Source organism: Podarcis melisellensis (assembly GCF_964234715.1).
Source record: "Podarcis melisellensis genome assembly, chromosome: 2".
NCBI lineage: Eukaryota > Metazoa > Chordata > Lepidosauria > Squamata > Lacertidae > Podarcis > Podarcis melisellensis.
This window is the reverse complement of record NC_138529.1, coordinates 61,404,785-61,428,596: the sequence shown is the minus strand read 5'-3', so window position 1 is coordinate 61,428,596 and position 23,812 is coordinate 61,404,785. Positions and strand designations below refer to the sequence as shown.

Genomic DNA, 23,812 nt, shown 5'->3' with positions numbered 1-23,812 from the left:
ATTCCCAAGCTGTTTTGGAATCTGGCACTGGACCGTGGTTAGGTAGGCAAGACCCAGAATTCAGGGCCAACCAACTTTCAACATCTCATTCTGGAGAGAAGAGACTCCTCCGCTTTGAAATGGGCCCCTTGAATTAAAGAATACTGACAGTGAACAAATGTACACAAAGGATTCCAGGACACCCATGGAACCCAAACAAGAGAAGGAAGATAGACAGTAATACACCAGGGAGAACTAACATGGTGTATAATGAATGTGACCTCACCACCAGCACTGCACCTCAAATATTTATACCTGCTAACCTACCAAATGAACAGGAGGAACTGTTACAATGCCCAAACAGACAGGTTAAGGATGTTTGGATGGGCCCTAACAATTGGCAGGCCTATTTTCTCCTTGATCCAATGACCTAATAAGTCATCCCAATGAGTTATGATCACACGATCTCATCACACAGTGCTACTCTCTTGTGCTGCTAAAGCCCCTGAGCTGGCAGTGTGTGGTGGGGAGGGAATACAGAAATGGAAGAAACGACATGTAGCCACTGTCTCTGCATTCCCTTGAAAGTAAGTTTTCAGGTGGCAGAAGACATCATGAGAAGGAAAGCAAAGGCATCAAAGGTGAGGAAGAAACAGGAAGAGTAAAGGGGAGAGAAAGCAGACAGGACAAAAAACACAAAAAAAGGCAGGGAAGAAAGTAGAGGTTGGCAGCAGTTCCCATTTTAAAGCAGCAGGCAAATAACTCTGCTTTTCCTAGTCGGACAGAGGAGCCCAAAACCAGGGGAGAACTCTTCCACAGAATAAATTGCTGAAGTTAGCCAATGGTCAAACAGGCTGGGGCTTATGGGCGGTGTAATCCAATAACACTTGGAGGGCATCAAACTGGGGAAGGCTGGTTTAGAGTGATGTTCCGGAGAGCCAATTCAAATATTAGCACAGGCACATGCATTAACATTCACATGAGGGAATCAGCTTGCACGAAAGCACCCCAAAGTCCAAATCTCCTGGCACAATGAAAATTAAATGCATAGGGAAGAGATTAGCCTGGAAAGTTCCACCCCAGTGTTTAAGCTTTTCCCACGCAGAGAGACTGGGATGTGAGGAGACGTTCAAGCAAAGCAGTGGGAGGAACAGTTCTATGTGGAAGTAGCTCTCTGATGTTCACTTGTCTTTGGGAGGCAAGGACAGAAAACACTTTTCCACAATGGAGACTCCCACTTCTCTCAGCCATAGGATGAAGTGTGTGCACAGAGCCTTCCTAGCCAAGGTGTGTGCAACTCTCTTTGTCCTAAAAGGAGCTCTTAGATCAGGAGTGGGAAGCCATTTCTATGACAAGTGTCACTTGGGGGCCACATTACCAGGGGTGGGCTGGAGCCAGTGGTAAGCAGGATCAAAGCCAAAAGTTGGCAGGGTCGGCTGGTGATGGCCAGGGGATCCATTTTCTTTAGGTTACCCACTGTTACTCCCCTTCTTTCTCCCTTCTTTCCCACCCCATTTTGCACCAATGGGACCTTTTCCCTCCAAGTAGGGAAGTAGGACAAAGAGAGCTGGCTGGATTCAAAAGCGCCATGAGCTGCATTCAGCCCTTGAGTTGGCTGTTTCCCACTCCTACGGTAGTTGGAAGTACCTGGATTGTTGCAGTATTTGTTTCTTCTTCCGAGTCTGAATCATCACTGGAGTCTCCACTGCTACTCTCTGCCTTCTTTAGAGCTAAGACACAGAGGAGACAAAAGCACTTAAGCTGAATCCGATAAAACATGAGAGAACATTAAATGCAGCTTTAGAACCAAAAAAGTAGGAAGCTCTGGGGTGCTTTTTATTATTATTATTAGGGTATCCATATCTCCAACCATCAGATTTTAAGATACTTGCACAAAGCTGTTTTTAAGTGGGCCACGACCCACAGGTCATCTAAATTACCTTAAAATCTTGCTGTTTGGAAAGATATGCCCTGGCTGCTGACTACTCAGCTCTGGAAAGGAAAGAGAAGCCCAAGATAGAAGAATTGTGTTTCTATTCACATGAGTCATGCCATTAGAAAGTGTCTTTAGCCTCCAGTTGGCATGTTCAGAACATACCAATCATGTACTTGAGATTATACCAATTAATGACACAGCAGCAGGATATTCTTCTGCAGTAAAAACCAATTACGTTTTAAGATCCAAGTATGGAGGGATGTTAAGAATTCACAGCAGAAGTGGGTCATAACTGAGGAGGTTTATGCTCCTGGAGTTGACAGAAGTGATGAGCAATATCCAATATTACTACACACTCCTTTTAGACCCATTGAAGCCAATGGACTCAAGTTACTTAAGCCCATTTCAATTACTGTAGTTGACCATAATTTGTAAGACTTTCCAATAGACTAGACAACATATTATTACAATTGCTAGGCTTATGAAAACCCATACAGCACAAATTTATGGGGAGGTGAGTGACCCTATTTTGCATGTGATTTTGATTTAGCTAGACACTGGCCAACATCCTCATAAATAAATGAGGTAATCCAGAGAGAAAAATCTGTCGACTGACATCAAAATGGAAATGTATTTATTTCAGGCGCTCAGACAGCTCAGCAAGTTTGCCATAACTGTGCTACACACTGCATTTGTGTCCTTTAGAGCAGCCTTCAACGTGTTTTGTCTCTTTGCAATGGATACCTGCTTTGACTGAGAGTACTGAACGTTTTCCTTTTGTTGAGAATAGTTTTCTTTATATTTATCCCCTCAAATAGAGCTGAAACAATCAAGCCTACAACATGATTTGCAAGGCAATGCAGGCCAACCTCATCGCAAGTCAAAAGGAAAGGTTCGAGTCTGAGAGCTTGGATGATGTTTGTGCAATGCCTTGCGACACACATCTCAAGCCAGCCAACTGCTTACCTGGCTTGGATACTGGGGTTTTTGCTGCTGCTGGTGTCTTTTCTTCCTCACTTTCAGATGAGCTGCTGCTGCTACTGCTTTCAGAGTTTGTTGTCTTCCTTGCAGCAGCTGCCTGTGATGCATTCTGCCCTGCTATAGCAAGAGGCTGCGAAGCAGATCCTGGTTTAACAGGGAGGGTTTTATTCTGTCCTGCCTTTGTCACAGCCGGTGTTGGTGGCTTAGTTGCAGTTGCCTTTTTCTGCTGCCCTTTTGCCTGGACAGCAGCTACAGCCACCCCTTTGCCTGGGAAGGAGTTGGTCTTCTGTGCAGCAAGTTGCAGCAAGTTGCTGGTTTTGTTTCCTGCTGCAGGGATGTTCACCTAGGAGGAGAAGCAATCTCATTACACTTCTCAAGTTGTACTTAAGGCACCACCAATGACTGATTCTTCTACACTGCTTTGAGGCTTTCCTACAATCAAGCAGTATAATTTTATAAATAAAATACATAGCCTATGAAGTGCATCACAGAGACTCCAAGTTTGGAAACAGCTCCAATAAGACCACATTAACTGGCAGCTCTGCATGTACAATAGAGAGAGGAGAGCTGTGTCCTACCTTTTGGACCATGTGTTTTTGTTATAGGCTTTTGCCTATTCAATATCCTCAAGACTGATTTCGATCTGAAGGTAGATCAATGCTTGTCTAGAACTGTCTACTCTAGACAATTGCCTAGACATTCAAAGCTTGTCTAGAATTTACTATGTAAAGAATGCAACTTATTATGGTCACCCTAACAAGGTGCATTTGGATGCATTTCAAACAGGGAATGGTTCCTTTTGCCATAGGGATTATTGGTAGGTATGTTTTTTTCTCCCAAATCTTACAATATCTGCTTGTGAGCCTTCAAAGCAGACACATCTCAGTTATTCCAGGCTCTCATGACTTTTCCTATATCTCTGAATTAAGCATTTTGGGTTTTTTAACCCTCAAAGCTGTGCAGCATATGGGCTTTGCCTTTCTGGAAGGTGAGCAGAGGCAGCTCAAACCTTCCTCTGTTCTCTTTCTAAAAAAAAAAAGGGATGTTCCAAAGTTTACCTGATGAGAGATTTTGAACATAAACAAACAAAGCAAGTGCTATATTTGCAATCACGAAGTCTGATTTTCCACAACTATCCTATTCTCACACACACCGTTTACAAGCCCTAGCAGTAACAGTAACTGCCTTCTCACCTCCTTGCCAGCAGCTTCTTCCTCTTCAGAAGATGACTCCTCGTCCTCACTGCTGCTCTCCACTTTAGCTAGGGAACTGTTATTCACAGCCACATTGCCTGCAACAGAGAAGAGGTGTCAGCCCACTGAAGGATTTCAGTGTCTCCAAAAGGAGGGAAAACTGAAGTCGCAGGAAAATTTTTATCCTGTCAAAGGACACTATGTGACAAAATTCTAGACAGTATCCCAAAGTTCCACAACACTCCTCATAGCAAAACCTCTTTGCAAGCAAACTGCATGTGTCAAGGACAGAGATGAAGCGGGCCCTCACCGGCATTTGCTCTTTTCAAACAGCATCTAAGGTGCAAATTACACATCACAAAATAGCCAGGTAGTAAAGTGCTTGGAGACATGGAATTAGACAAGTGCATCTTACTTTTTATGGGTTTTGCTGCTTCCTCCTCCGAGCTCTCAGAGCTGCTCTTGGGATCAGGAACTCTGATCTTTGCTGGGCTGCCTTGCTTGATTTCCTCCGCCTTTCGTTTCTGGGCTTGTGAGGAAGTTCTGTTGAACAGATTTTGCAAGTATGTTGAATAGGCGTTAAACAAGGATAGTTAGCTTAAAAGGGTTCACTCAACAACTTTTTGAGTCTCATGCCTCTGTAGTACAAGAACCACCACTGTCACTCGTGAAACATTTACTTTACTATGGAAATAAAAGAAACTGGGTACTTCTTTGACTTTTTTTAAAAAAAGTTTGCAGTTCAGGCAAATTGTCTTCCCAAGTTAACTTTTAAAATTAACTTATTAGAGGCAGTAATAGAACTAATCATACCCAAGACCATGAAATTAGGGTGAGGAGCTTAATTAAAACCTAGTAATAGCTTCATCCTATCTGCATGGCTAATTTGAAGCTGGAATTTTCCAAGCCTGTCACACTGATCACCTACCTGTCAAGAAAAAAAAAATGTTGAGTCTAAACTTTATCCAAGAGAAAAACAATTAAAGAGAAAAGGGATCAGCTAATGGATCTCTCGCCCACACACAAGAGTGAATGGAACATAGTTTAAAACTCCCCAAAAATGGGTAAAGGGGGAGAATGAGCCCCACACAGAAGGATTACCATTGTGGAGGTGGAAGGAACCAAAGAGAGAGAATAAACAGGGGGCAAAACTTGACAGTATCACTCAGTAGGAAAGTTGGCATTTCCTAGAAGATCCCTGCCTTACATGGCATTTTATATCATGTAGATGTCATTTGTCTAACCATTTAGCTAGAAGGGACAGAGAGGAAGAGTGTGTGAGATTTACACAATACTTAGAAAACAACTTTGGGGAAAACCTGGAGGTAAAAATGAAATGAAAGACTGAGCAATTCAAAGTTGTGACCCACAATTAGTCAAAATTATGTAGCCTATGTGTACTGTTACTTGAGCATGGTGATTTATAGACAAAACACTAATCTTTCTACCTCAGGCCAGACAACTTTGCATTATCAATTTATCAATATAATATCAATATTATCAATATAATAAAGGATACACAGAGCCCAAGAAGTCCCAGATGGATGGAGTGAAACAGAAGGAGCTTCAAAGTTTTAATTTGAGCAAAAAAGAATAGGGACATAATATTCCACTTTTCATGAGCTGGGGATTCATGAAAGGGATTTTTAAAAATAATAATTTGGGGGGCTTGCTTTAAAAGTGCTTTCTGACCCTTCTACAGTACAAAAGGGGAGGACACTGGGGTTCTGATGCCCCCTTCCAAGGAGTTCTTTGAATGGTAGGCCAGCTATGCCATCGCCCTCACATGTGAAGACCCTCTATGTATGTAGTGACAGGTCTATGTAGAGCACAAGGAGTCATGGGGCAATAAAGACCTTTCCTTGCCTGGGAAATCTATAATGGCTTCAGGATTGCTCCAGGAAGAGCCCCTTATTACAAACGCCAAATGCAACTCCACATGTTCCAAGAATGAAACAAGATTATTTTATCTAATCTATCTTTTTATTCAGGGTAGATTATGTTGGTCTGGAGGTTACCCTTCCCAAAGGGAAGTACCGGTAATTAAAATGCAGAAAATACTAATACTACTATTATTAAAATGTATTGCTAACAAATACTAATTTAAAAGTCTGTCTATCAGGCACAGTATCAGATAAAAACACAACTTGTTTCTTTTTTGTTAAACTTACTTTTTCCACTGAGTGAAGATATCTCCGAGGGGGACTGGGGATGGTAGGAAGGTCTTCTGTACAAGAAAAAGAGAGGTTAATTCTGTCCTTTACCCATATCAAGAACAGAAACCCCATTCTTTGGCCCCAGATTTTTTAAAAACAAAACAACAACAACAACAACAACAACAACAAGAAAGCAACTGTAGAGTTGCTCCAAGTACATTACAGGCCCAGAATTAAGAACCACAAAAAAGGAAAACAATTTGGCCAAAAGATGCTCCCAGGACACAACTCATGTCTTCTCATTATAGAATATTTACCAAAAAAACCCACTGGTTTTATATCCCCCAAAAGGTAAAAAGATAAGCCCAACATAATGGAAAATAGTATTTCTGGCCCCAGATTAAAATGTATCCAAGGGTTTGTTTTTTTCTAGAAGTCTATATACTTATCAAGTACAGTGGTACCTTGGTTGTCAAACTTAATCCATTCCAGGAGTCCGTTCGACTCCCGGAACCATTCGAAAACCAAGGCACAGCTTTCGATTAGCTGCAGGAGCTTCCCGCACTCAATCGGACATTCAGCTTCCGAAAAACATTTGCAAACCAGAAAACTCACTTCTGGGTTTGCGGCATTCAGGTGCCAATTTGTTTGGGAGCCAAGCTGTTCGACTACAAAGGTACCACTGTACTTTCATAAAATCCTCAAGAGAAGTGTTGGCAGCAGCTACACCCAAGTGCCTAATAAATGCCAAATATGACAATTGGAAACATACTATTACCAGCACTGATAAATATATCCTATACCCAACTAGGATGTTGAAGAAACACACACATACAAAACTGCCAGCGGTTGCCAACTCTGACATCAACTAACACAACACTGTAGGTTTCCTGTAATATGCTTTTTGCATTCTTACTCTCCCTCTTGCATGTTACTTAATCCACTGTCAGTACAGCCAATTTTGGCTCCAGACTTTATTTGCCTCTCATAGTTGCAATCCAAATGGAGAAGTCCAAGCAGTGCGGAGAACCACACCCACAAACAAAAGTGCCTGCAACACAGCTGGATAAGCATTTATCATATTTATCAAACAGTGCTATGTGCATTTTAAAGTACACACACCGGCCTGCTCTATACAAGGATAAGTGGGAGGAACTCACTTATATTTAAATATCGAGAGATGCTTCTCACACAAAGCCACTTATGGGCATTGGGTTGGGGGACACATTCAACACAGCTCCTCAATGCATGAGAATGGCTTATCTGAACACCCCTAATAGTAAGAGTCACTGCTCTACAATGTTATTTCTAGGTGGAAAAAGCCCACATGACTACAGTCTGGATGAGAAACAAGTGGATACTTCTGAAACCATAATGATTTCATCCAACATTGCTTTCAGTGTAATTTCATGTTTAGGGTCTTATAATCTCTCAAACCTCCAGCTTCAAGTCTGGCTACCCCAATCCTATATACACGTAGCATCATTCTCCTCTATGCCACAAAATGCCTTCAAGTTGCAACCCTGTCTGCCTAAATTATTTGTTTCAGTCTGATAGCTTAGTAAAAGTAAAGGTAAAGGACCCTGACAGTTAAGTCCAGTTGCAAATGACTCTGGGGTTGCGGCACTCATCTTGCTTTACTGGCTAAGGGAGCTGGTGTTTGTCCACACAGTTTTTCTGGGTCGTGTGGCCAGCATGACTAAGCTGCTTCTGGCGCAACGGAACACCGAAACCAGACCCAACACATGGAAACGCTGTTTACCTTCCTGCCAGAGTGGCACCTATTTATCTATTTGCACTTTTTTTGGCTTGCTTTTGAACTGCTAGGTTCGCAGGAGCTGGGACAGAGCAACAGGAGCTCACCCCGTCATGGGAATTCAAACCGCTGACTTTCCGATCGGCAAGCCCTAGGCTCAGTGGTTTAGACCACAGTGCCACTCGCGTCCCTGATAGCTTAGCAGTACTTCTCAAATGGCAATGTTCAAAGCTGTGTGCATCAAGTCTTGCTAGTGCTACCACGAAGCTCTGTATACCTGTCACAGGTGGGAAGAAAAGGTTTCATACTAAACAGAGAGCCCAGACAGCAGAACCACATTGGAGATTCTCCACTTAGGAGGTTACAGCGTTGGGGGAATTCTGTATTGGTCCAGACATCAGGACTACAGAGCCTCCAAGGAGAAAATGATTCTGTATTAGAGTTCAGGGCTGTAGATTCATTCATTCATTCATACCCCGCCCATCTGGCTGGGTTTCCCCAGCCACTCTGGGCAGCTTCCAACAAAAGATTAAAAATACATTAAAACATCAGTCATTAAAAACTTCCCTAAAAAGGGCTGCCTTCAGATGTCTTCTAAACGTTAGATAGTTGTTTATTTCCTTGACATTTGATGGGAGGGCGTTCCCCAGGGCGGGTGCCCTGTAGCTTCACGTCTCATAGTGAGGGAACCACCAGAAGGCCCTCGGTGCTGGACCTCAGTGTCCGGGATGAATGTTGGGGGTAGAGACACTCCTTCAGGTATACTGGAATGAGGCAGTTTAGGGCTTTAAAGGTCAGCACCAAGACTTTTGAATTGTGCTCGGAAACATATGGGAGTCAATGTATGTATTTCAAGACCAGTGTTATGTGGTCTCGTACTTGCACTAGGCCATATTTTCCATACATACACCCTGCTAGATGACCATAGTAAAAATATTCAGATTGTTCAAGTGTGTTGCTATTTTAAGCTATAAATTATTTTAATATTGGGTGGTGAAGACCATCTGCACCTGCAGACACATCCTCAAGACCAAATGCAAATAATTAATCTTTACAGAGTCAGTGGTTTCTGGGTTGTGACCTCAACCATCCCAAGTGTAAACAAAAATTAGGATAGGTCACAAGTGGCTTACTGCAGTACAAGAGAACGTAAATATTAAGCTTTTTAAAACCATCATTTCCTGAGGCTATACTCAAACAACACACTAACCCCTTGCTTCCTCTATAGGTTATATTTTTACTCTATTCAATATTTAAGCAGTTGCACACACCCATTAAGTAGATAATGTAAAACTCACATACTTTTATCATGAGCTTGCTTTGGGTGTATAAACCTCAAACCCAAACTCTAATTGGAACCCTTGAATTTAACAGGCTTAGGGCAAATTCACACATGCATGCATATTTCTGAATAAACCTGCATCCATGAAACAGCCTCAGAGATTGGACATGAGTGTTACTAAATCCCTTGCTTTCAATAAATCTACAGTGGTGCCTCGCAAGACGAAATTAATTCGTTCCGCAAGTCTCTTCGTCTTGCGGTTTTTTCGTCTTGCGATGCACGGTTTCCCATAGGAATGCATTGAAAATCAATTAATGCGTTCCTAGGGAAACCGCCTTCAGACCAGGTCCGGGGACAGTCTGTCCCCGGACCTCTTCTGAAGGCTGGGGGGCGCGGGCTTCGCAGCAGCGCTACGAAGCCCGGCGGCTGGGGCAGGTGTTCCCGCCCCCCCACCCCGCTTCGGAGCAGCGTTCCGAAGCGGGGTGGCTGGGGCAGGTGTTCCCGCCCCCCGCCCGGCTTCGCAGCAGCGCTACGAAGCCCGGCGGCTGGGGCAGGTGTTCCCGCCCCCCGCCCGGCTTCGCAGCAGCGCTACGAAGCCCGGCGGCTGGGGCAGGTGTTCCCGCCCCCCCACCCCTGCTTCGGAGCAGCGTTCCGAAGCGGGGTGGCTGGGGCAGGTGTTCCCGCCCCCCGCCCGGCTTCGCAGCAGCGCTACGAAGCCCGGCGGCTGGGGCAGGTGTTCCCGCCCCCCCACCCCGCTTCGGAGCAGCGTTCCGAAGCGGGGTGGCTGGGGCAGGTGTTCCCGCCCCCCGCCCGGCTTCGCAGCAGCGCTACGAAGCCCGGCGGCTGGGGCAGGTGTTCCCGCCCACCCCGCTTCGGAGCAGCGTTCCGAAGCGGGGTGGCTGGGGCAGGTGTTCCCGCCCCCCGCCCGGCTTCGCAGCAGCGCTACGAAGCCCGGCGGCTGGGGCAGGTGTTCCCGCCCCCCCACCCCTGCTTCGGAGCAGCGTTCCGAAGCGGGGTGGCTGGGGCAGGTGTTCCCGCCCCCCGCCCGGCTTGTGTCCGGGATCTCTTTTGAAGCAAGCGGCTGCGGAGAGACGCGATCTCCCCGCAGCCGCTTGCTTCAAAAGAGGTCCGGGATCTCTTTTGAAGCAAGCGGCTGCGGAGAGACGCGATCTCCCCGCAGCCGCTTGCTTCAAAAGAGGTCCGGGATCTCTTTTGAAGCAAGCGGCTGCGGAGAGAAGCGATCTCCCCGCAGCCGCTTGCTTCAAAAGAGGTCCGGGGGCAGCGGGAAGAGCTGCCCCCGGACCTCTTTTGAAGCAAGGGGCGGTGGGGAGAAGCGATCTCCCCGCCGCCCCTTGCTTCAAAAGAGAAGACCCGCTGTCCCCGGGGCAAGCTTCGTTTTGCGAAGCAAGCCCATAGGGAAATTCGTCTTGCGAGGCAACTCGAAAACGAAAAAACCTTTCGTTTTGCGAGTTTTTCGTCTCGTGAGGCATTCGTCTTGCGGGGTACCACTGTATTCCAACGATGACTAACATTGTATAACAGCTGGAGCTTTCAGTTTCATTCCCTTTCAGGCTCCTTGCACACAGTATTTTCTTCCGTATCTAGCAGTCACACATTCAACGGCATGTCACTAAATAATATGCATGTGTGTGTGACTCTGTTGACACTGATATCAGGACAATGCTAGCTGAAGCGGAGTATATAATCAGCTAGGTTTAAGGGTACTAGCATAAAATGGAACATACAAGAACATGTTACTCTTGATAATCTGTAATAACTGTAATAACCGACTCTCAACAGTCAAAATGTGGACTGGAATTCACAATCCACTCCTAGGACTGCCCAGAAAGGTTAGAAAAACCAATGAATTACCATTCCCAAATACTCAACTGTGAGAGGTAATCTGGATTTATAGGCAATACTTCCCAGAGTAAAATGAAAAAGCAAGGCTGCTTATCCTACATATCTAGATAGCAAATTATCAAATACTGTTTTGTTTTGACTATACAGGGTGGCCCAAAAGTAGGTATACAACTGAATCGAAGTGGCAGTTGGAAAAAATAGTGGAGTCAGAAGAATGGATTGTTTTTCTTTACTTTAATGACGACAGCAAACTTGCGTTAAGAACAAAAAGTGGATTCTAAAGCAGCATACCTACTATTGGGTCAACCTGTAGAACATAACCAGCAACATGGGGGTAGAGGTTCCTTCAGCCAAGTGTTACCCTTTTTCCAGAACACGATCACACAATGAACACCTTACATTTTAGGATACCACAGCTCCTTAGGATTTCATATATATATATATATATATATATATATATATATATATATATATATGCAGGTTTTGGTGTCCTCGGGTGTCTTCCCGTGTAAAAGTTGGGGTGTCTAGGCGACGTTTCGACGAGGTCTCACTCGTCATCTTCAGGCTGGTGCTTTCGGCTTCTTGTTACTGGAACAGAGCAGGATCTCAGTGTTTGAGTTCCTATAAATACTGTTGAGGGGGTGTGGTGTATAGCCTCCAATGTTCTGGGCAGAGAGGAAGTTCCCAGGCTAGTGTGCCTTTTCTTCTTTTGTTCCTTAATTACTTGAGGGATATCCTGAGTGATTTCTTGAGTGATATCCTGAGTACCACTTAGGTGGGTCATTAGGTGTGGATTAGTTGCTAAAGTCTTTGTGTCTTGACCTCTTGAACTTTGTGAAGAGTTTTTCTGAGAAGATGGCTGTACTGCACTTAGTTGTGCTCTGGCTTGGCTTCGTGTATAGGGGCGAGCTGTGGTTTTGTGGCTTGTGTCAGCCAGATCTGTGTAGGGATTGCAGGGGGGTGCAGCATCCGGAGGTGCCTCCATGGTTTGGCTACTGGATGGTGTCTGTAATTTATCTGTGGAGAGGGTCTGGGTTTGGGTCTGGTGTGGTTGATTGGTGATGGCGTTCTGTGTGCCTCTGGATCTGGTGTCAGTTTTTGTGGGGAGGGCTAATTTCCAGATGTCTGGCAAGCGGGATGTGTCGTCACGCTTGTTCATGTTGTGAGGGTGTTTCTCTATCTCGATGGCTTCCATGATTATTCTCTTGTGGTGATGTTCCATGTTAAAGAGCAATTTGGAATCTGCAAAATTAATTTCATGTCCTGTTTCTTTCATGTGTTGGAAAAGAGAGGAAGTTTTTTCTTCTTTTTTGACGGCATTCTTGTGTTCTGCGATACGTGCATTTATTCGTCTGTTTGTTTGTCCAATGTACGTGGCTGGGCAGACTTTGCAGGGTATTTCATAGACCCCTTGGTTTTCCAACTGGATTTTATCCTTGGGGTTTCTGAGGATATTGGCTATTTTTTGGTTGGTGCAAAAGGCTGTTTTGATATTGTGTTTATGGAGGATTTTGCTAATTTTATCTGTAGTGCCCTTGATATAAGGAAGGAGGGCCATGCCATTGTTTTCTTCTGTGTCTTGGTTTTTGGGGGGTGTTTCTTTTTGGATTAGCTTCGTAACCCTGTTTTGCTGGTATCCATTGGCAATTAACACATTTGAGAGATTCTGTAACTCAGTTGTCAAGTGGTCTTTGTCAGCCAGGCGTTTGGTTCTGGAGATGAGAGTCTTGGCTACGGAGTTTATTTGTGCAGGGTGGTGGTGTGATTGTGCATGTAAGTAGCGGTTGGTGTGTGTTTTTTTCCGGTAGATAGTGTGTCCTAGGGAGCCATCCGGTTTTTTGTAGATTAGGACGTCAAGGAAGGGAAGTTGGTTGTTGGCTTCTATTTCCATAGTGAATTGTATTTTGGGGTGTAGGCTGTTGAGATGTGTGAGGAAGCTATCCAGTTTTTCCTTCCCGTGTGGCCAAATTACAAAGGTGTCGTCAACATATCTGACTACCAAGCAAAACTATCAAATCTACTCCAAGATCCTACCTACCAACCTATAAAAACAGATCCCACCACCTATCTGGAAAAAACCACCAAATCCAAAATAAAAGCCTCTCCTATCAGTGAAGAAATCCAGCTAAGAATCATCCCCAGAGAAAAATCATCCAGATGCCCCAAACTCTACGGCCTCCCCAAGATACACAAAGAAGGAACACCACTCAGACCAATAGTCAGCTCCATAGGCTCACCTCTACAAAATCTCGCTAAATTTCTCGCCAAGCAACTTCAGCCCTATGCAGAATCCATCTCTTCACACGTTCCAAACTCCTTCCAGTTCATAGAAACAATAAAGAAGCAAAACCTACATCCTAATGACCTACTTGTGAGCTTCGATGTTGTATCTCTCTTCACACAAGTGCCCATTAATGAAGCCTTGACAGCCATTCAAAACAAATACAATCCCCCCGAATACATCTTGGACCTGACCAACCACTGCCTAACCAACACGTACTTCATCCACAATGGACAAAGATACAAACAGATAGAAGGAGCACCTATGGGATCACCCCTCTCACCGGTCATCGCAAACCTGTACATGGAACACTTTGAAACCAATGCTTTAGACAAGTCAGAACACAAACCCAAACTTTGGCTCAGATATGTTGAAATTTCTCGCCAAGCAACTTCAGCCCTATGCAGAATCCATCTCTTCACACGTTCCAAACTCCTTCCAGTTCATAGAAACAATAAAGAAGCAAAACCTACTTGTGAGCTTCGATGTTGTATCTCTCTTCACACAAGTGCCCATTAATGAAGCCTTGACAGCCATTCAAAACAAATACAATCCCCCCGAATACATCTTGGACCTGACCAACCACTGCCTAACCAACACGTACTTCATCCACAATGGACAAAGATACAAACAGATAGAAGGAGCACCTATGGGATCACCCCTCTCACCGGTCATCGCAAACCTGTACATGGAACACTTTGAAACCAATGCTTTAGACAAGTCAGAACACAAACCCAAACTTTGGCTCAGATATGTTGAAATTTCTCGCCAAGCAACTTCAGCCCTATGCAGAATCCATCTCTTCACACGTTCCAAACTCCTTCCAGTTCATAGAAACAATAAAGAAGCAAAACCTACATCCTAATGACCTACTTGTGAGCTTCGATGTTGTATCTCTCTTCACACAAGTGCCCATTAATGAAGCCTTGACAGCCATTCAAAACAAATACAATCCCCCCGAATACATCTTGGACCTGACCAACCACTGCCTAACCAACACGTACTTCATCCACAATGGACAAAGATACAAACAGATAGAAGGAGCACCTATGGGATCACCCCTCTCACCGGTCATCGCAAACCTGTACATGGAACACTTTGAAACCAATGCTTTAGACAAGTCAGAACACAAACCCAAACTTTGGCTCAGATATGTTGACGACACCTTTGTAATTTGGCCACACGGGAAGGAAAAACTGGATAGCTTCCTCACACATCTCAACAGCCTACACCCCAAAATACAATTCACTATGGAAATAGAAGCCAACAACCAACTTCCCTTCCTTGACGTCCTAATCTACAAAAAACCGGATGGCTCCCTAGGACACACTATCTACCGGAAAAAAACACACACCAACCGCTACTTACATGCACAATCACACCACCACCCTGCACAAATAAACTCCGTAGCCAAGACTCTCATCTCCAGAACCAAACGCCTGGCTGACAAAGACCACTTGACAACTGAGTTACAGAATCTCTCAAATGTGTTAATTGCCAATGGATACCAGCAAAACAGGGTTACGAAGCTAATCCAAAAAGAAACACCCCCCAAAAACCAAGACACAGAAGAAAACAATGGCATGGCCCTCCTTCCTTATATCAAGGGCACTACAGATAAAATTAGCAAAATCCTCCATAAACACAATATCAAAACAGCCTTTTGCACCAACCAAAAAATAGCCAATATCCTCAGAAACCCCAAGGATAAAATCCAGTTGGAAAACCAAGGGGTCTATGAAATACCCTGCAAAGTCTGCCCAGCCACGTACATTGGACAAACAAACAGACGAATAAATGCACGTATCGCAGAACACAAGAATGCCGTCAAAAAAGAAGAAAAAACTTCCTCTCTTTTCCAACACATGAAAGAAACAGGACACGAAATTAATTTTGCAGATTCCAAATTGCTCTTTAACATGGAACATCACCACAAGAGAATAATCATGGAAGCCATCGAGATAGAGAAACACCCTCACAACATGAACAAGCGTGACGACACATCCCGCTTGCCAGACATCTGGAAATTAGCCCTCCCCACAAAAACTGACACCAGATCCAGAGGCACACAGAACGCCATCACCAATCAACCACACCAGACCCAAACCCAGACCCTCTCCACAGATAAATTACAGACACCATCCAGTAGCCAAACCATGGAGGCACCTCCGGATGCTGCACCCCCCTGCAATCCCTACACAGATCTGGCTGACACAAGCCACAAAACCACAGCTCGCCCCTATACACGAAGCCAAGCCAGAGCACAACTAAGTGCAGTACAGCCATCTTCTCAGAAAAACTCTTCACAAAGTTCAAGAGGTCAAGACACAAAGACTTTAGCAACTAATCCACACCTAATGACCCACCTAAGTGGTACTCAGGATATCACTCAAGAAATCACTCAGGATATCCCTCAAGTAATTAAGGAACAAAAGAAGAAAAGGCACACTAGCCTGGGAACTTCCTCTCTGCCCAGAACATTGGAGGCTATACACCACACCCCCTCAACAGTATTTATAGGAACTCAAACACTGAGATCCTGCTCTGTTCCAGTAACAAGAAGCCGAAAGCACCAGCCTGAAGATGACGAGTGAGACCTCGTCGAAACGTCGCCTAGACACCCCAACTTTTACACGGGAAGACACCCGAGGACACCAAAACCTGCATTCCTGTACCCGTGAAAATCTACGAAAGCAAATATATATATATATATATATATATATATATAACCACACCCACCATGTTCCAAGTGTCCAGAGTGCTTCATGTACTGTACATAAGGACCACCTGATTCCTTGTATCCCTGCCTGAGGTGTTCAGGGGAGCCTCTGTTAGTGGCCCCCACCCAGGCCCAGTTCTGAAGAACTTCCCAGCTCAAATCAGGGAGGCCCACCTTCCACTTCCACCACCTAGTGAAAACCTTTAATTTCAAATTGGGACTTTTAAGCTTTCTGGTAAGCATCCACTGGTCTCATCTTCATTGCATCTTTTTAACTGCACCGTACGCCGCTTAGAGGATACAAGCCACTGAAATAAAATCTCAGAAATCCTTTCAATAGGAGCCCTGGGTGTTCTGAAGAGCTGCCTAGAAATACACGCCTAATAAACTGAACAAACCCTTGCTAAGGCCTTGTGAGGCAAGGAAAGGCTACTGCTATGAAAAGGGGCTGCTGGACGCCACAGAACAAGCTTCCCAATACGAATTCTTCCCTGTTGCAGGATTACCGGGGGGTGGGGTGGAGTGAGGGCAGCTGCCTTGTTAGACCAGAAAGAAAAGACTTTATAGGGTTGCAGTTTCATGGAGTTATTGGGAAGGCTTGCTAGTGAGGCGGGGGAGAGCACGGCTCGTCAGCCCCCCCCCCCGCTCCCTCCACCCACGTGGGAGCCCGTGCAGTTACCTGCCCACTCTGTGCCAGCAGCTCCTTTGCTGCTCTCTCATAGCCAATCTGGACCAAGTGCTGGTGCATCAGAGCCAGCAGCTCTTTCTGCTCGCTGCCTCCTGCTGCTGCCATGCTATAGCAGCTCCAAGGTTTCCGGTCCTTAGCCCGCGTACACTGCCATCAGCGGAGGCGCGGGGTTCACAGCGAGTAGCTGCTAAGCCACATGCTCCCTGCCACTTGCTCCTCTAACCCTTTGACCAGGTAGCGGCGCGGAAACGTCACTTCCCGTTCCGCAGCCCCGGGGGCTCCTGGGAAGTGTAGTCTCTTATCGCCGAGCATCTCCCAGGCGCTCTTGCTTGTAATTCGCTCGCTTTGTGCCTTCTATGCTGCTGTGTCGCGCTTTAGATGCGGGGCTTCAACGAGCGGCTTCCTGCCTAAAGCGCGACGCAGTATTTTTAAGGGCACAGCCGAAAGGACAAGCACGGCTCAAGTTTTAAGAGGCTGCATTTAAAAAAACAAAACAGCGGTTTTTGTTTTCTTTGACTGATGCTCTTGATTTCTGCAACTTGCATATACAGTATAAAAAAGGCCTGCAGGGTAGCTCAATAATTTCTAAGTTCCTCTGTTTGGAAAGACTGCTCACCCAAGTGTAGATTGCATTCCGCATTTAGCTTTTTTGTAAATATTGCTCTATGCAAATAGCGCTTCCGTTTACTTAAACACCTGATTGTATCTCAAAATTCTGGACACCTACCAGACCATCTGTTTAAATTAGGTTGTTTTTTCAGGCAGGTGGTTTTAGAGTTGTTTTCTTACTGAATAAGGTGTTCTGCTCTGGGTAGCTGCTGCCATTTAGTGTCTGTGTTGCTGCATTTAAATTTATATGTAGTTATACATAGGGACAAAGCAGTTAGATGAGGTGAGTGGTTGCCACAAGCCTCAAAGCTGGTACTTTATAGGAGAAGGTTGGCTCTATGCACTCTCGGTAAAGAAATGCCTCTATTTTTAGACAAGTTAATAATGTCCAGCGCAGGCTTTTGCAACTCTAAAATACAGAGCCCTTATTTGTGTACAGTGAAGCCTGCAGACTTTTACCCACTTACCTAGGAATAACCCTTTTACCTCAGTGGGGCTTGCTATGAATAAGTATGGGCTGCAATCCAATATCCACTTGCCTGGGACTAAGCCCCGTTGTAAACATCTGAGTAGATATGCATGGGATTATTAAAAGAAAATTGGCCCTACTTCAGGAGGTTCTATAGATTTTAGTTATATGCTGCATGTTTAGTCCACTTTTCAAACAATTATTGCCTCCTGAAGTAGCTTGCATCAATATATAAAGTTTAAAAAGGAGAGAGACAGGACCTCCCACCAGGCTTACAAACTAAAAGGCATAACACACAATGAATGAAGGATGGAGGCAAAACACGGAGGATGGAGATTAGTTCTCCAAGGCAAAATGGTGAGCTACAAGAGTTTAAGCCAGGCCAGTCTTCACTTGCTAGTGTTCTTCCTTGAATAGCAGTTGGTGGCTCTTGTTCCTTTACCTCACAAATGGGGTCAGAGTATCCTTCCTCTTGCTTCTGAGTAGTCCCTGGACAACTGGCAACTTGGAGTTGAGTGCGTATTCTTTCTAGTGGGGCAGGGACACTGAGCTCTGCACTAGCTCCATGTCAAGGCCTATGGGTGGGACTGGGTTGATCTCTCTTTTGGCTTGGCATTATTACTGGGAGATAAGAGGAGCAGCTTTCTAGTTGCCCAAGTACAGTGGTACCTAGTGTTAAGTACTTAATTCGTTCCGGAGGTCCGTTCTTAACCTGAAACTGTTCTTAAGCTGAAGCACCACTTTAGCTAATGAGGCCTCCTGCTGCTGCCGTGCCACCAGAGCACAATTTCTGTTCTCATCCTGAAGCACAGTTCTTAACCCGAGGTAATATTTCTGGGTTGGCGGAATCTGTAACTGAAGCGTATGTAACCTGAAGCATACGTAACCCGAGGTACCACTGTATGTCATAGTTGGCTCACTACCAGGCCTCTGGTTTTATATCTATAAGACAGGATTTTGTAGAGGGAGGAACTGCAGGAGTGATAAAACCAGGTGGGCTGGGTATAAATAATAAAATAACTATTATTAAGGAAGTAGTAAGAGCAGTGTAGTTGGTCTTGCTTTGACAATAAAAATGGAAACTTCATTCACTTATTGTTACTCATTTTTTTCTGTTTGCATCCAGCCTTACTTTTAATTGTCCCTTAGGGCTCTGCTCAAGAATGAGTGGGGGAAGATAAAGGCAAGAATGGAGAGATAACCAGCTTCTTGTTCCCTTTCTGCATAGCTGTCAACGTTTCCCTTTTTTAAAGGGAAATTCCCTTATTCTGAATAGGATTCCTCGCAAGAAAAGGGAAACGTTGACAGCTATGCTTTCTGGGGAAACCTGACACACCGTCTGAGAATCCAGGATATAGATGGTGGTGTTTCTGTGCTTGGTTACTGAATTAGAGTACAGAGTCTTGTTATGTTTCAAATATGCCAGTGTAATGCTTGCAAATTATCACTTGATGGCACTGTAGTGCTGTTTTCGCAGCTAAAACATGAAACATAAAAAGGAAGGCCACCATGGGGGGGGGGGGATAGCCCATCCTTCATTTAGACTATAGTAGAAGCCTCATTAGAAGGTGCCCCTAAAGTGGACAGCAAGTCTCAACCAAGAATATGCTGGATGGCAAGGATCCCAAATCAGGGTGCTTTGCTGGGTAAAGAAAAAATCCATTTATGAATTATCCCATGTAGCAACATCTGTAGCACTGGGATCAGATTTTGATCCTCTCCCTTCTCAGTTTCCTCAGCTGTTTTTCTCCCCTGAATGAATATAGTGGAAAATCTGCTTTGGAAAAGGTGAAACAGAGACACCCCTTTAAGGATGTTAATGGCTGAGGCAGACATATGATTGCTACTGCTTGAGTTGAGAGGGTGGCCACTGGTCTGGTCCCTGGCGCACTCTCCTGTCCAAGAGTTCTGACCAAAAAAGAAAATGGAGACTGATAAATCTGACAATGCTGCACCCCAGAACTGTGCCCTTGTTTTGCACAGAGCAGCAGTTACATGCTAAAGAACCAGGTGCAGAAAGAGATCAGTCCCACAAAGGGACATTTCAGGAAACAATTGGTCAAAAATTGTGGTGGAAGACATTTGCAACCAAAAAGATTGTTGTTGCTCTATTAATCTTGCTGTGTCACCCATCTCTGTTCAAATAACTTGGATCAGGATTAGGCAACCCATGGATACAACCATCCGAGATGTCTCTCCATAGCCTGAAAAACAACAACCCAATTCTGCCAATAAGCCTTGGTAGACCAGAAACATCCCACAGTCCTTGTGTTGCTTTAAACCCCTGAGTAACACTGCTCTTCTCCTCCTCACAGTATTTTTCTCCTTTCTCCCTCATTCCCAACAACCTTCCTTTGTCCTATCCTCAGAAGGAATATTGCAATTCTATCTAGCAGTCCAAGCCATGCATGTGGGAGCTTGAAGTATTATAAATACAGTGGTACCTCAGGTTACATGCAGGTTACATATGCTTCAGGTTACAGACGCTTCAGGTTACAGATTCTGCTAACCCAGAAATAGTACCTCAGGTTAAGAATTTTGCTTCAGGATGAGAACAGAAATCGTGCTCCGGTGGTGTGGCAGCAGCAGGAGGCCCCATTAGCTAAAGTGGTGCTTCAGGTTAAGAACAGTTTCAGGTTAAGAACGGACCTCTGGAACGAATTAAGTACTTAACCCGAGGTACCACTGTATCCCAACTGGCCTCTCCAATGTGGGAGTTTTAGTAGCTCTAACTGAAAATTAAGAAAAGATAATAGGATACTCTAAGTGTACTGAGGAGACTATCTTAGGTCACATGTTAACTAACATGTAAGAGCACATTTCTTCTGATGTGTACTGAAATTACTCTCTGCTTGGCTTACTTAAAAGCACAGTCCATCCATATAGAATCAAACTATTGAGAGGGAAGGGACAGGGTGGAGGGAGAGGGGATCATACCTTAGGGCTAACCCCAGACACAAAAGGCCAAGATGGTCTCCCTGGCGCCATTTCCAGGTACAGAAGTATCAGTGGCAGAATGACATCCTCTATCACACCTGAGGGTAGCAGGTTAACATAAGTTTTGCAGGGCAGGCCTCCAGCACCTCACTGCTGCTCATCTTCCAGCATCAATCGCCTGGGGTCTATTTGTCCATCAGAATCACTACAGTCTAACCCAATGTTTGCTACTTTAGCTTTAGCAAATGGTTTACAGCCACCTCTGTTCTTAGATGCATGGGTCCAAGACTCAGTATGGAGAGCAGGAAAGTAACAGATAGATAGATAGATGATAGATAGATGATAGATAGATAGATAGATGATAGATAGATAGATGATAGATAGATAGATAGATAGATGATAGATAGATATAGATAGATGCATCAAAGACAAATAGTACACTTACCCAGATTGTTGCAAAATGTTGTCAGTCTTCATGAAGGCAGCTATAAAATTAGAACTTTGCTTCCTACTGAGGCTCATGATAAATTAATTGCAATTGCAGCCTGATGTGCTTCAAGGTCATATAAGTCCAAAAAGGCTCATGGGTTTCATTCATGAATAGTCACCAGCAAACTATTGGGGGGGTGGGTGGCGGAAGAGAAGCATTACAGCAACAGAACCCACTTAAATGGATGAATCCGCAGTTTTTTCTCGTCCCATAGTTACCGGCACAGAAGGCATTTGAGTGCTTTTGTAAACATGGCAAATAATAAATAGAGCTATTCAGCTAAGCAAACATTTGCATCATTATAAATAGGAAAAAGCTGCCGTGACCAAACTCTGGCACGGAAGGAACAACGCCAGGTAATTATAAAAAGGTGAGGTTTTCGATTCATGTTGTTTCAACTGGAGGTGGAACTATTTTGCCCTCTCTGTATTTTAAGGAAGGTGGAATGTCCCTGCTGTATCTCAAGAAGTCAGTTCCTTAGGTATGCAATTTCAGTGCCAGGAGTGACCAGTGACTCATGAAGGGAATTGCAGGAAGCTGTTTTACAGCCAGAAGGAAAGGAGGTCAAGCAGGTAGAGCTTTATACACTCGTAATCAGGACTGTGGTCTTGTGCCTCTCGTCTCCCTGGGTTACATATTTTACTTTTAAAACCACTTATGTGGCTCTTCATTCAATTTTAAATTATTCAAGTGTGCCAAGTTTTGAAACTGGACATGTCAGTGGACTGGAAGCTTCTGTCAGAAACATATGGAAGTGTCCACCTCATGATGATTCCTTCAAAAGGGTGCTTAAGCCTTGAGAGTTGATGCGGGTCTGGTGTTCATGTTGCATACATAAGAACCAGGGCAATTAAATGCTCATATAACCTTGGCAGCCTTTGCTGTCTTATCAGAGTATTTGGAACTTTCAAGTTGTTTCAATGAGTTAAGGACCATTGAAAAACCACATTTGTTACTGGTACAGCATTTTGTCGTGTAACCTGTTTTCCAGTCTTCATTTCATTTACCCTCAGAAACGCTGTGAGGCAGGTTACTATAATGAATGCTTTATTTTATTTTTATTTCATTTACTTACATCTTACCTTTCTTCCAGGGCTTTTTTTCAGCCGGAACTCAGTTCTGGCACCTCTCAAGTGGGCATCATTGCCATTATAAGAGAATGAGGGAGGTGTTCATGGTGAATTTCAAGCACCTCTTTTTCTAGAAAAATAGCACTGCTTTCTTCCATTATGAAGTTCAAGGGGGTGTACTTGGGAGTTTCCAGAATGTCTCCCATCTAAGCACTGTTCAGACCCCCCCCCCAAGTCATACCTGTTTTCTATTACTACGACTTGCAAAGAGCCTGCTTGCACCCACATCCACCCACCCACTTTCATCACTTTGTCTATGCTCATACTCATCTAATACTGGAAGTTGGATCAGCTTCCAGGCATTCATGGCAGAGTCCCTGATTTCCACACTAACAATCAGAGGAAGAGAAGAACAGGCTGTTGAGGCAGTGCCAGCCTTAGGTGGGGATGTCAAAGTAGCAGCTGAGTATACGCAGAGGAATGCAAAATAACACAAACAGAAGAAAGAAACTTTGGGAAGTATTCACTGATAGGGGAATGCTGAGGAAACCCCAGGCATGACAGCAAATTCTACATAAAAAGAGACTGAAAAGGGCCAGGCCAAACTACTGGATGATATACATGTGGTCCTTTGACTGGTGTGGTAAGAATTCACCTCTACACCACCTTGTTCGTTACCCAGGTGAGGAATAACCACTTTTTGAATATACCACAGAACAAAGAAAACTGTTTTCAAGTCCAGCATCCGGATTTAGGGACCCAACGTTTATTATAGGTCTTGGAATAGGACTGAGCTCACTGGACTCAACATGCCAGTTGAGATGGTCTGTCCCAAGGCACTTCAGAACAAAAGCTTATATCACAGCAAACAAAGAGTCCTAAAACATCTCCACATATGTCAGGAAAGGTTACAGGTCATGAGAAGTAAAGCACACATGGCTTCATATTGGTATCTTCACCCCTGCATCACCTTGGAGTGGCCCCAATGTGCCCAGGCCATTTGTCCATTTTAGGTCTCGAACGTCTGGCGTTACCCTGGCAACCTAGGCTTCAGTGAGGGAAGAGCATCAGAAAAGCCTCTTCCTGGGTCTTCGATAGCTTCAAGGATTTCTGATTTATACACTGCTGCTAAAACATCCTGCCATTGGTACCACTTTCAGGGGTAGATTAAGGAGAGATGGAATGCAAGCGTAGGAGAGAGGCTCACAAATGCAGAACACACAAAAATCAAGCCTAATACATTCTAAAAGGCAATTAAAGTGAAACATTATTAAAATAATAAAAATGTATACCTGGGGTCTCTAATTCTTATGTCACTGGTTTCTGATATCTTCAGAAATATAGGGTTGCCATACACCTGGAAGTTCCCAGACATGTCCTCTTTTGGGGGTTCTACATGCCCA

General features: G+C 44.5%; 1 protein-coding gene across 1 annotated transcript in view; it reads right to left on the bottom strand.

Annotated features, from left to right (window-relative positions):
• TCOF1 (treacle ribosome biogenesis factor 1) overlaps nucleotides 1-17,083 on the bottom strand; it is a 45,336-nt gene extending 28,253 nt beyond the window's left edge. Inside the window, exons 1-6 of the mRNA XM_081896886.1 lie at nucleotides 16,826-17,083; nucleotides 6,261-6,316; nucleotides 4,505-4,632; nucleotides 4,090-4,187; nucleotides 2,882-3,239; nucleotides 1,627-1,709 (exon numbers count right to left, since the gene is read on the bottom strand). Coding sequence (XP_081753012.1) covers nucleotides 1,627-1,709; nucleotides 2,882-3,239; nucleotides 4,090-4,187; nucleotides 4,505-4,632; nucleotides 6,261-6,316; nucleotides 16,826-16,939 — 837 coding nt within the window. The 5' untranslated portion in view covers nucleotides 16,940-17,083. The remainder of the gene's footprint in view (nucleotides 1-1,626; nucleotides 1,710-2,881; nucleotides 3,240-4,089; nucleotides 4,188-4,504; nucleotides 4,633-6,260; nucleotides 6,317-16,825) is intronic.
• Nucleotides 17,084-23,812: the final 6,729 nt, after the last annotated feature.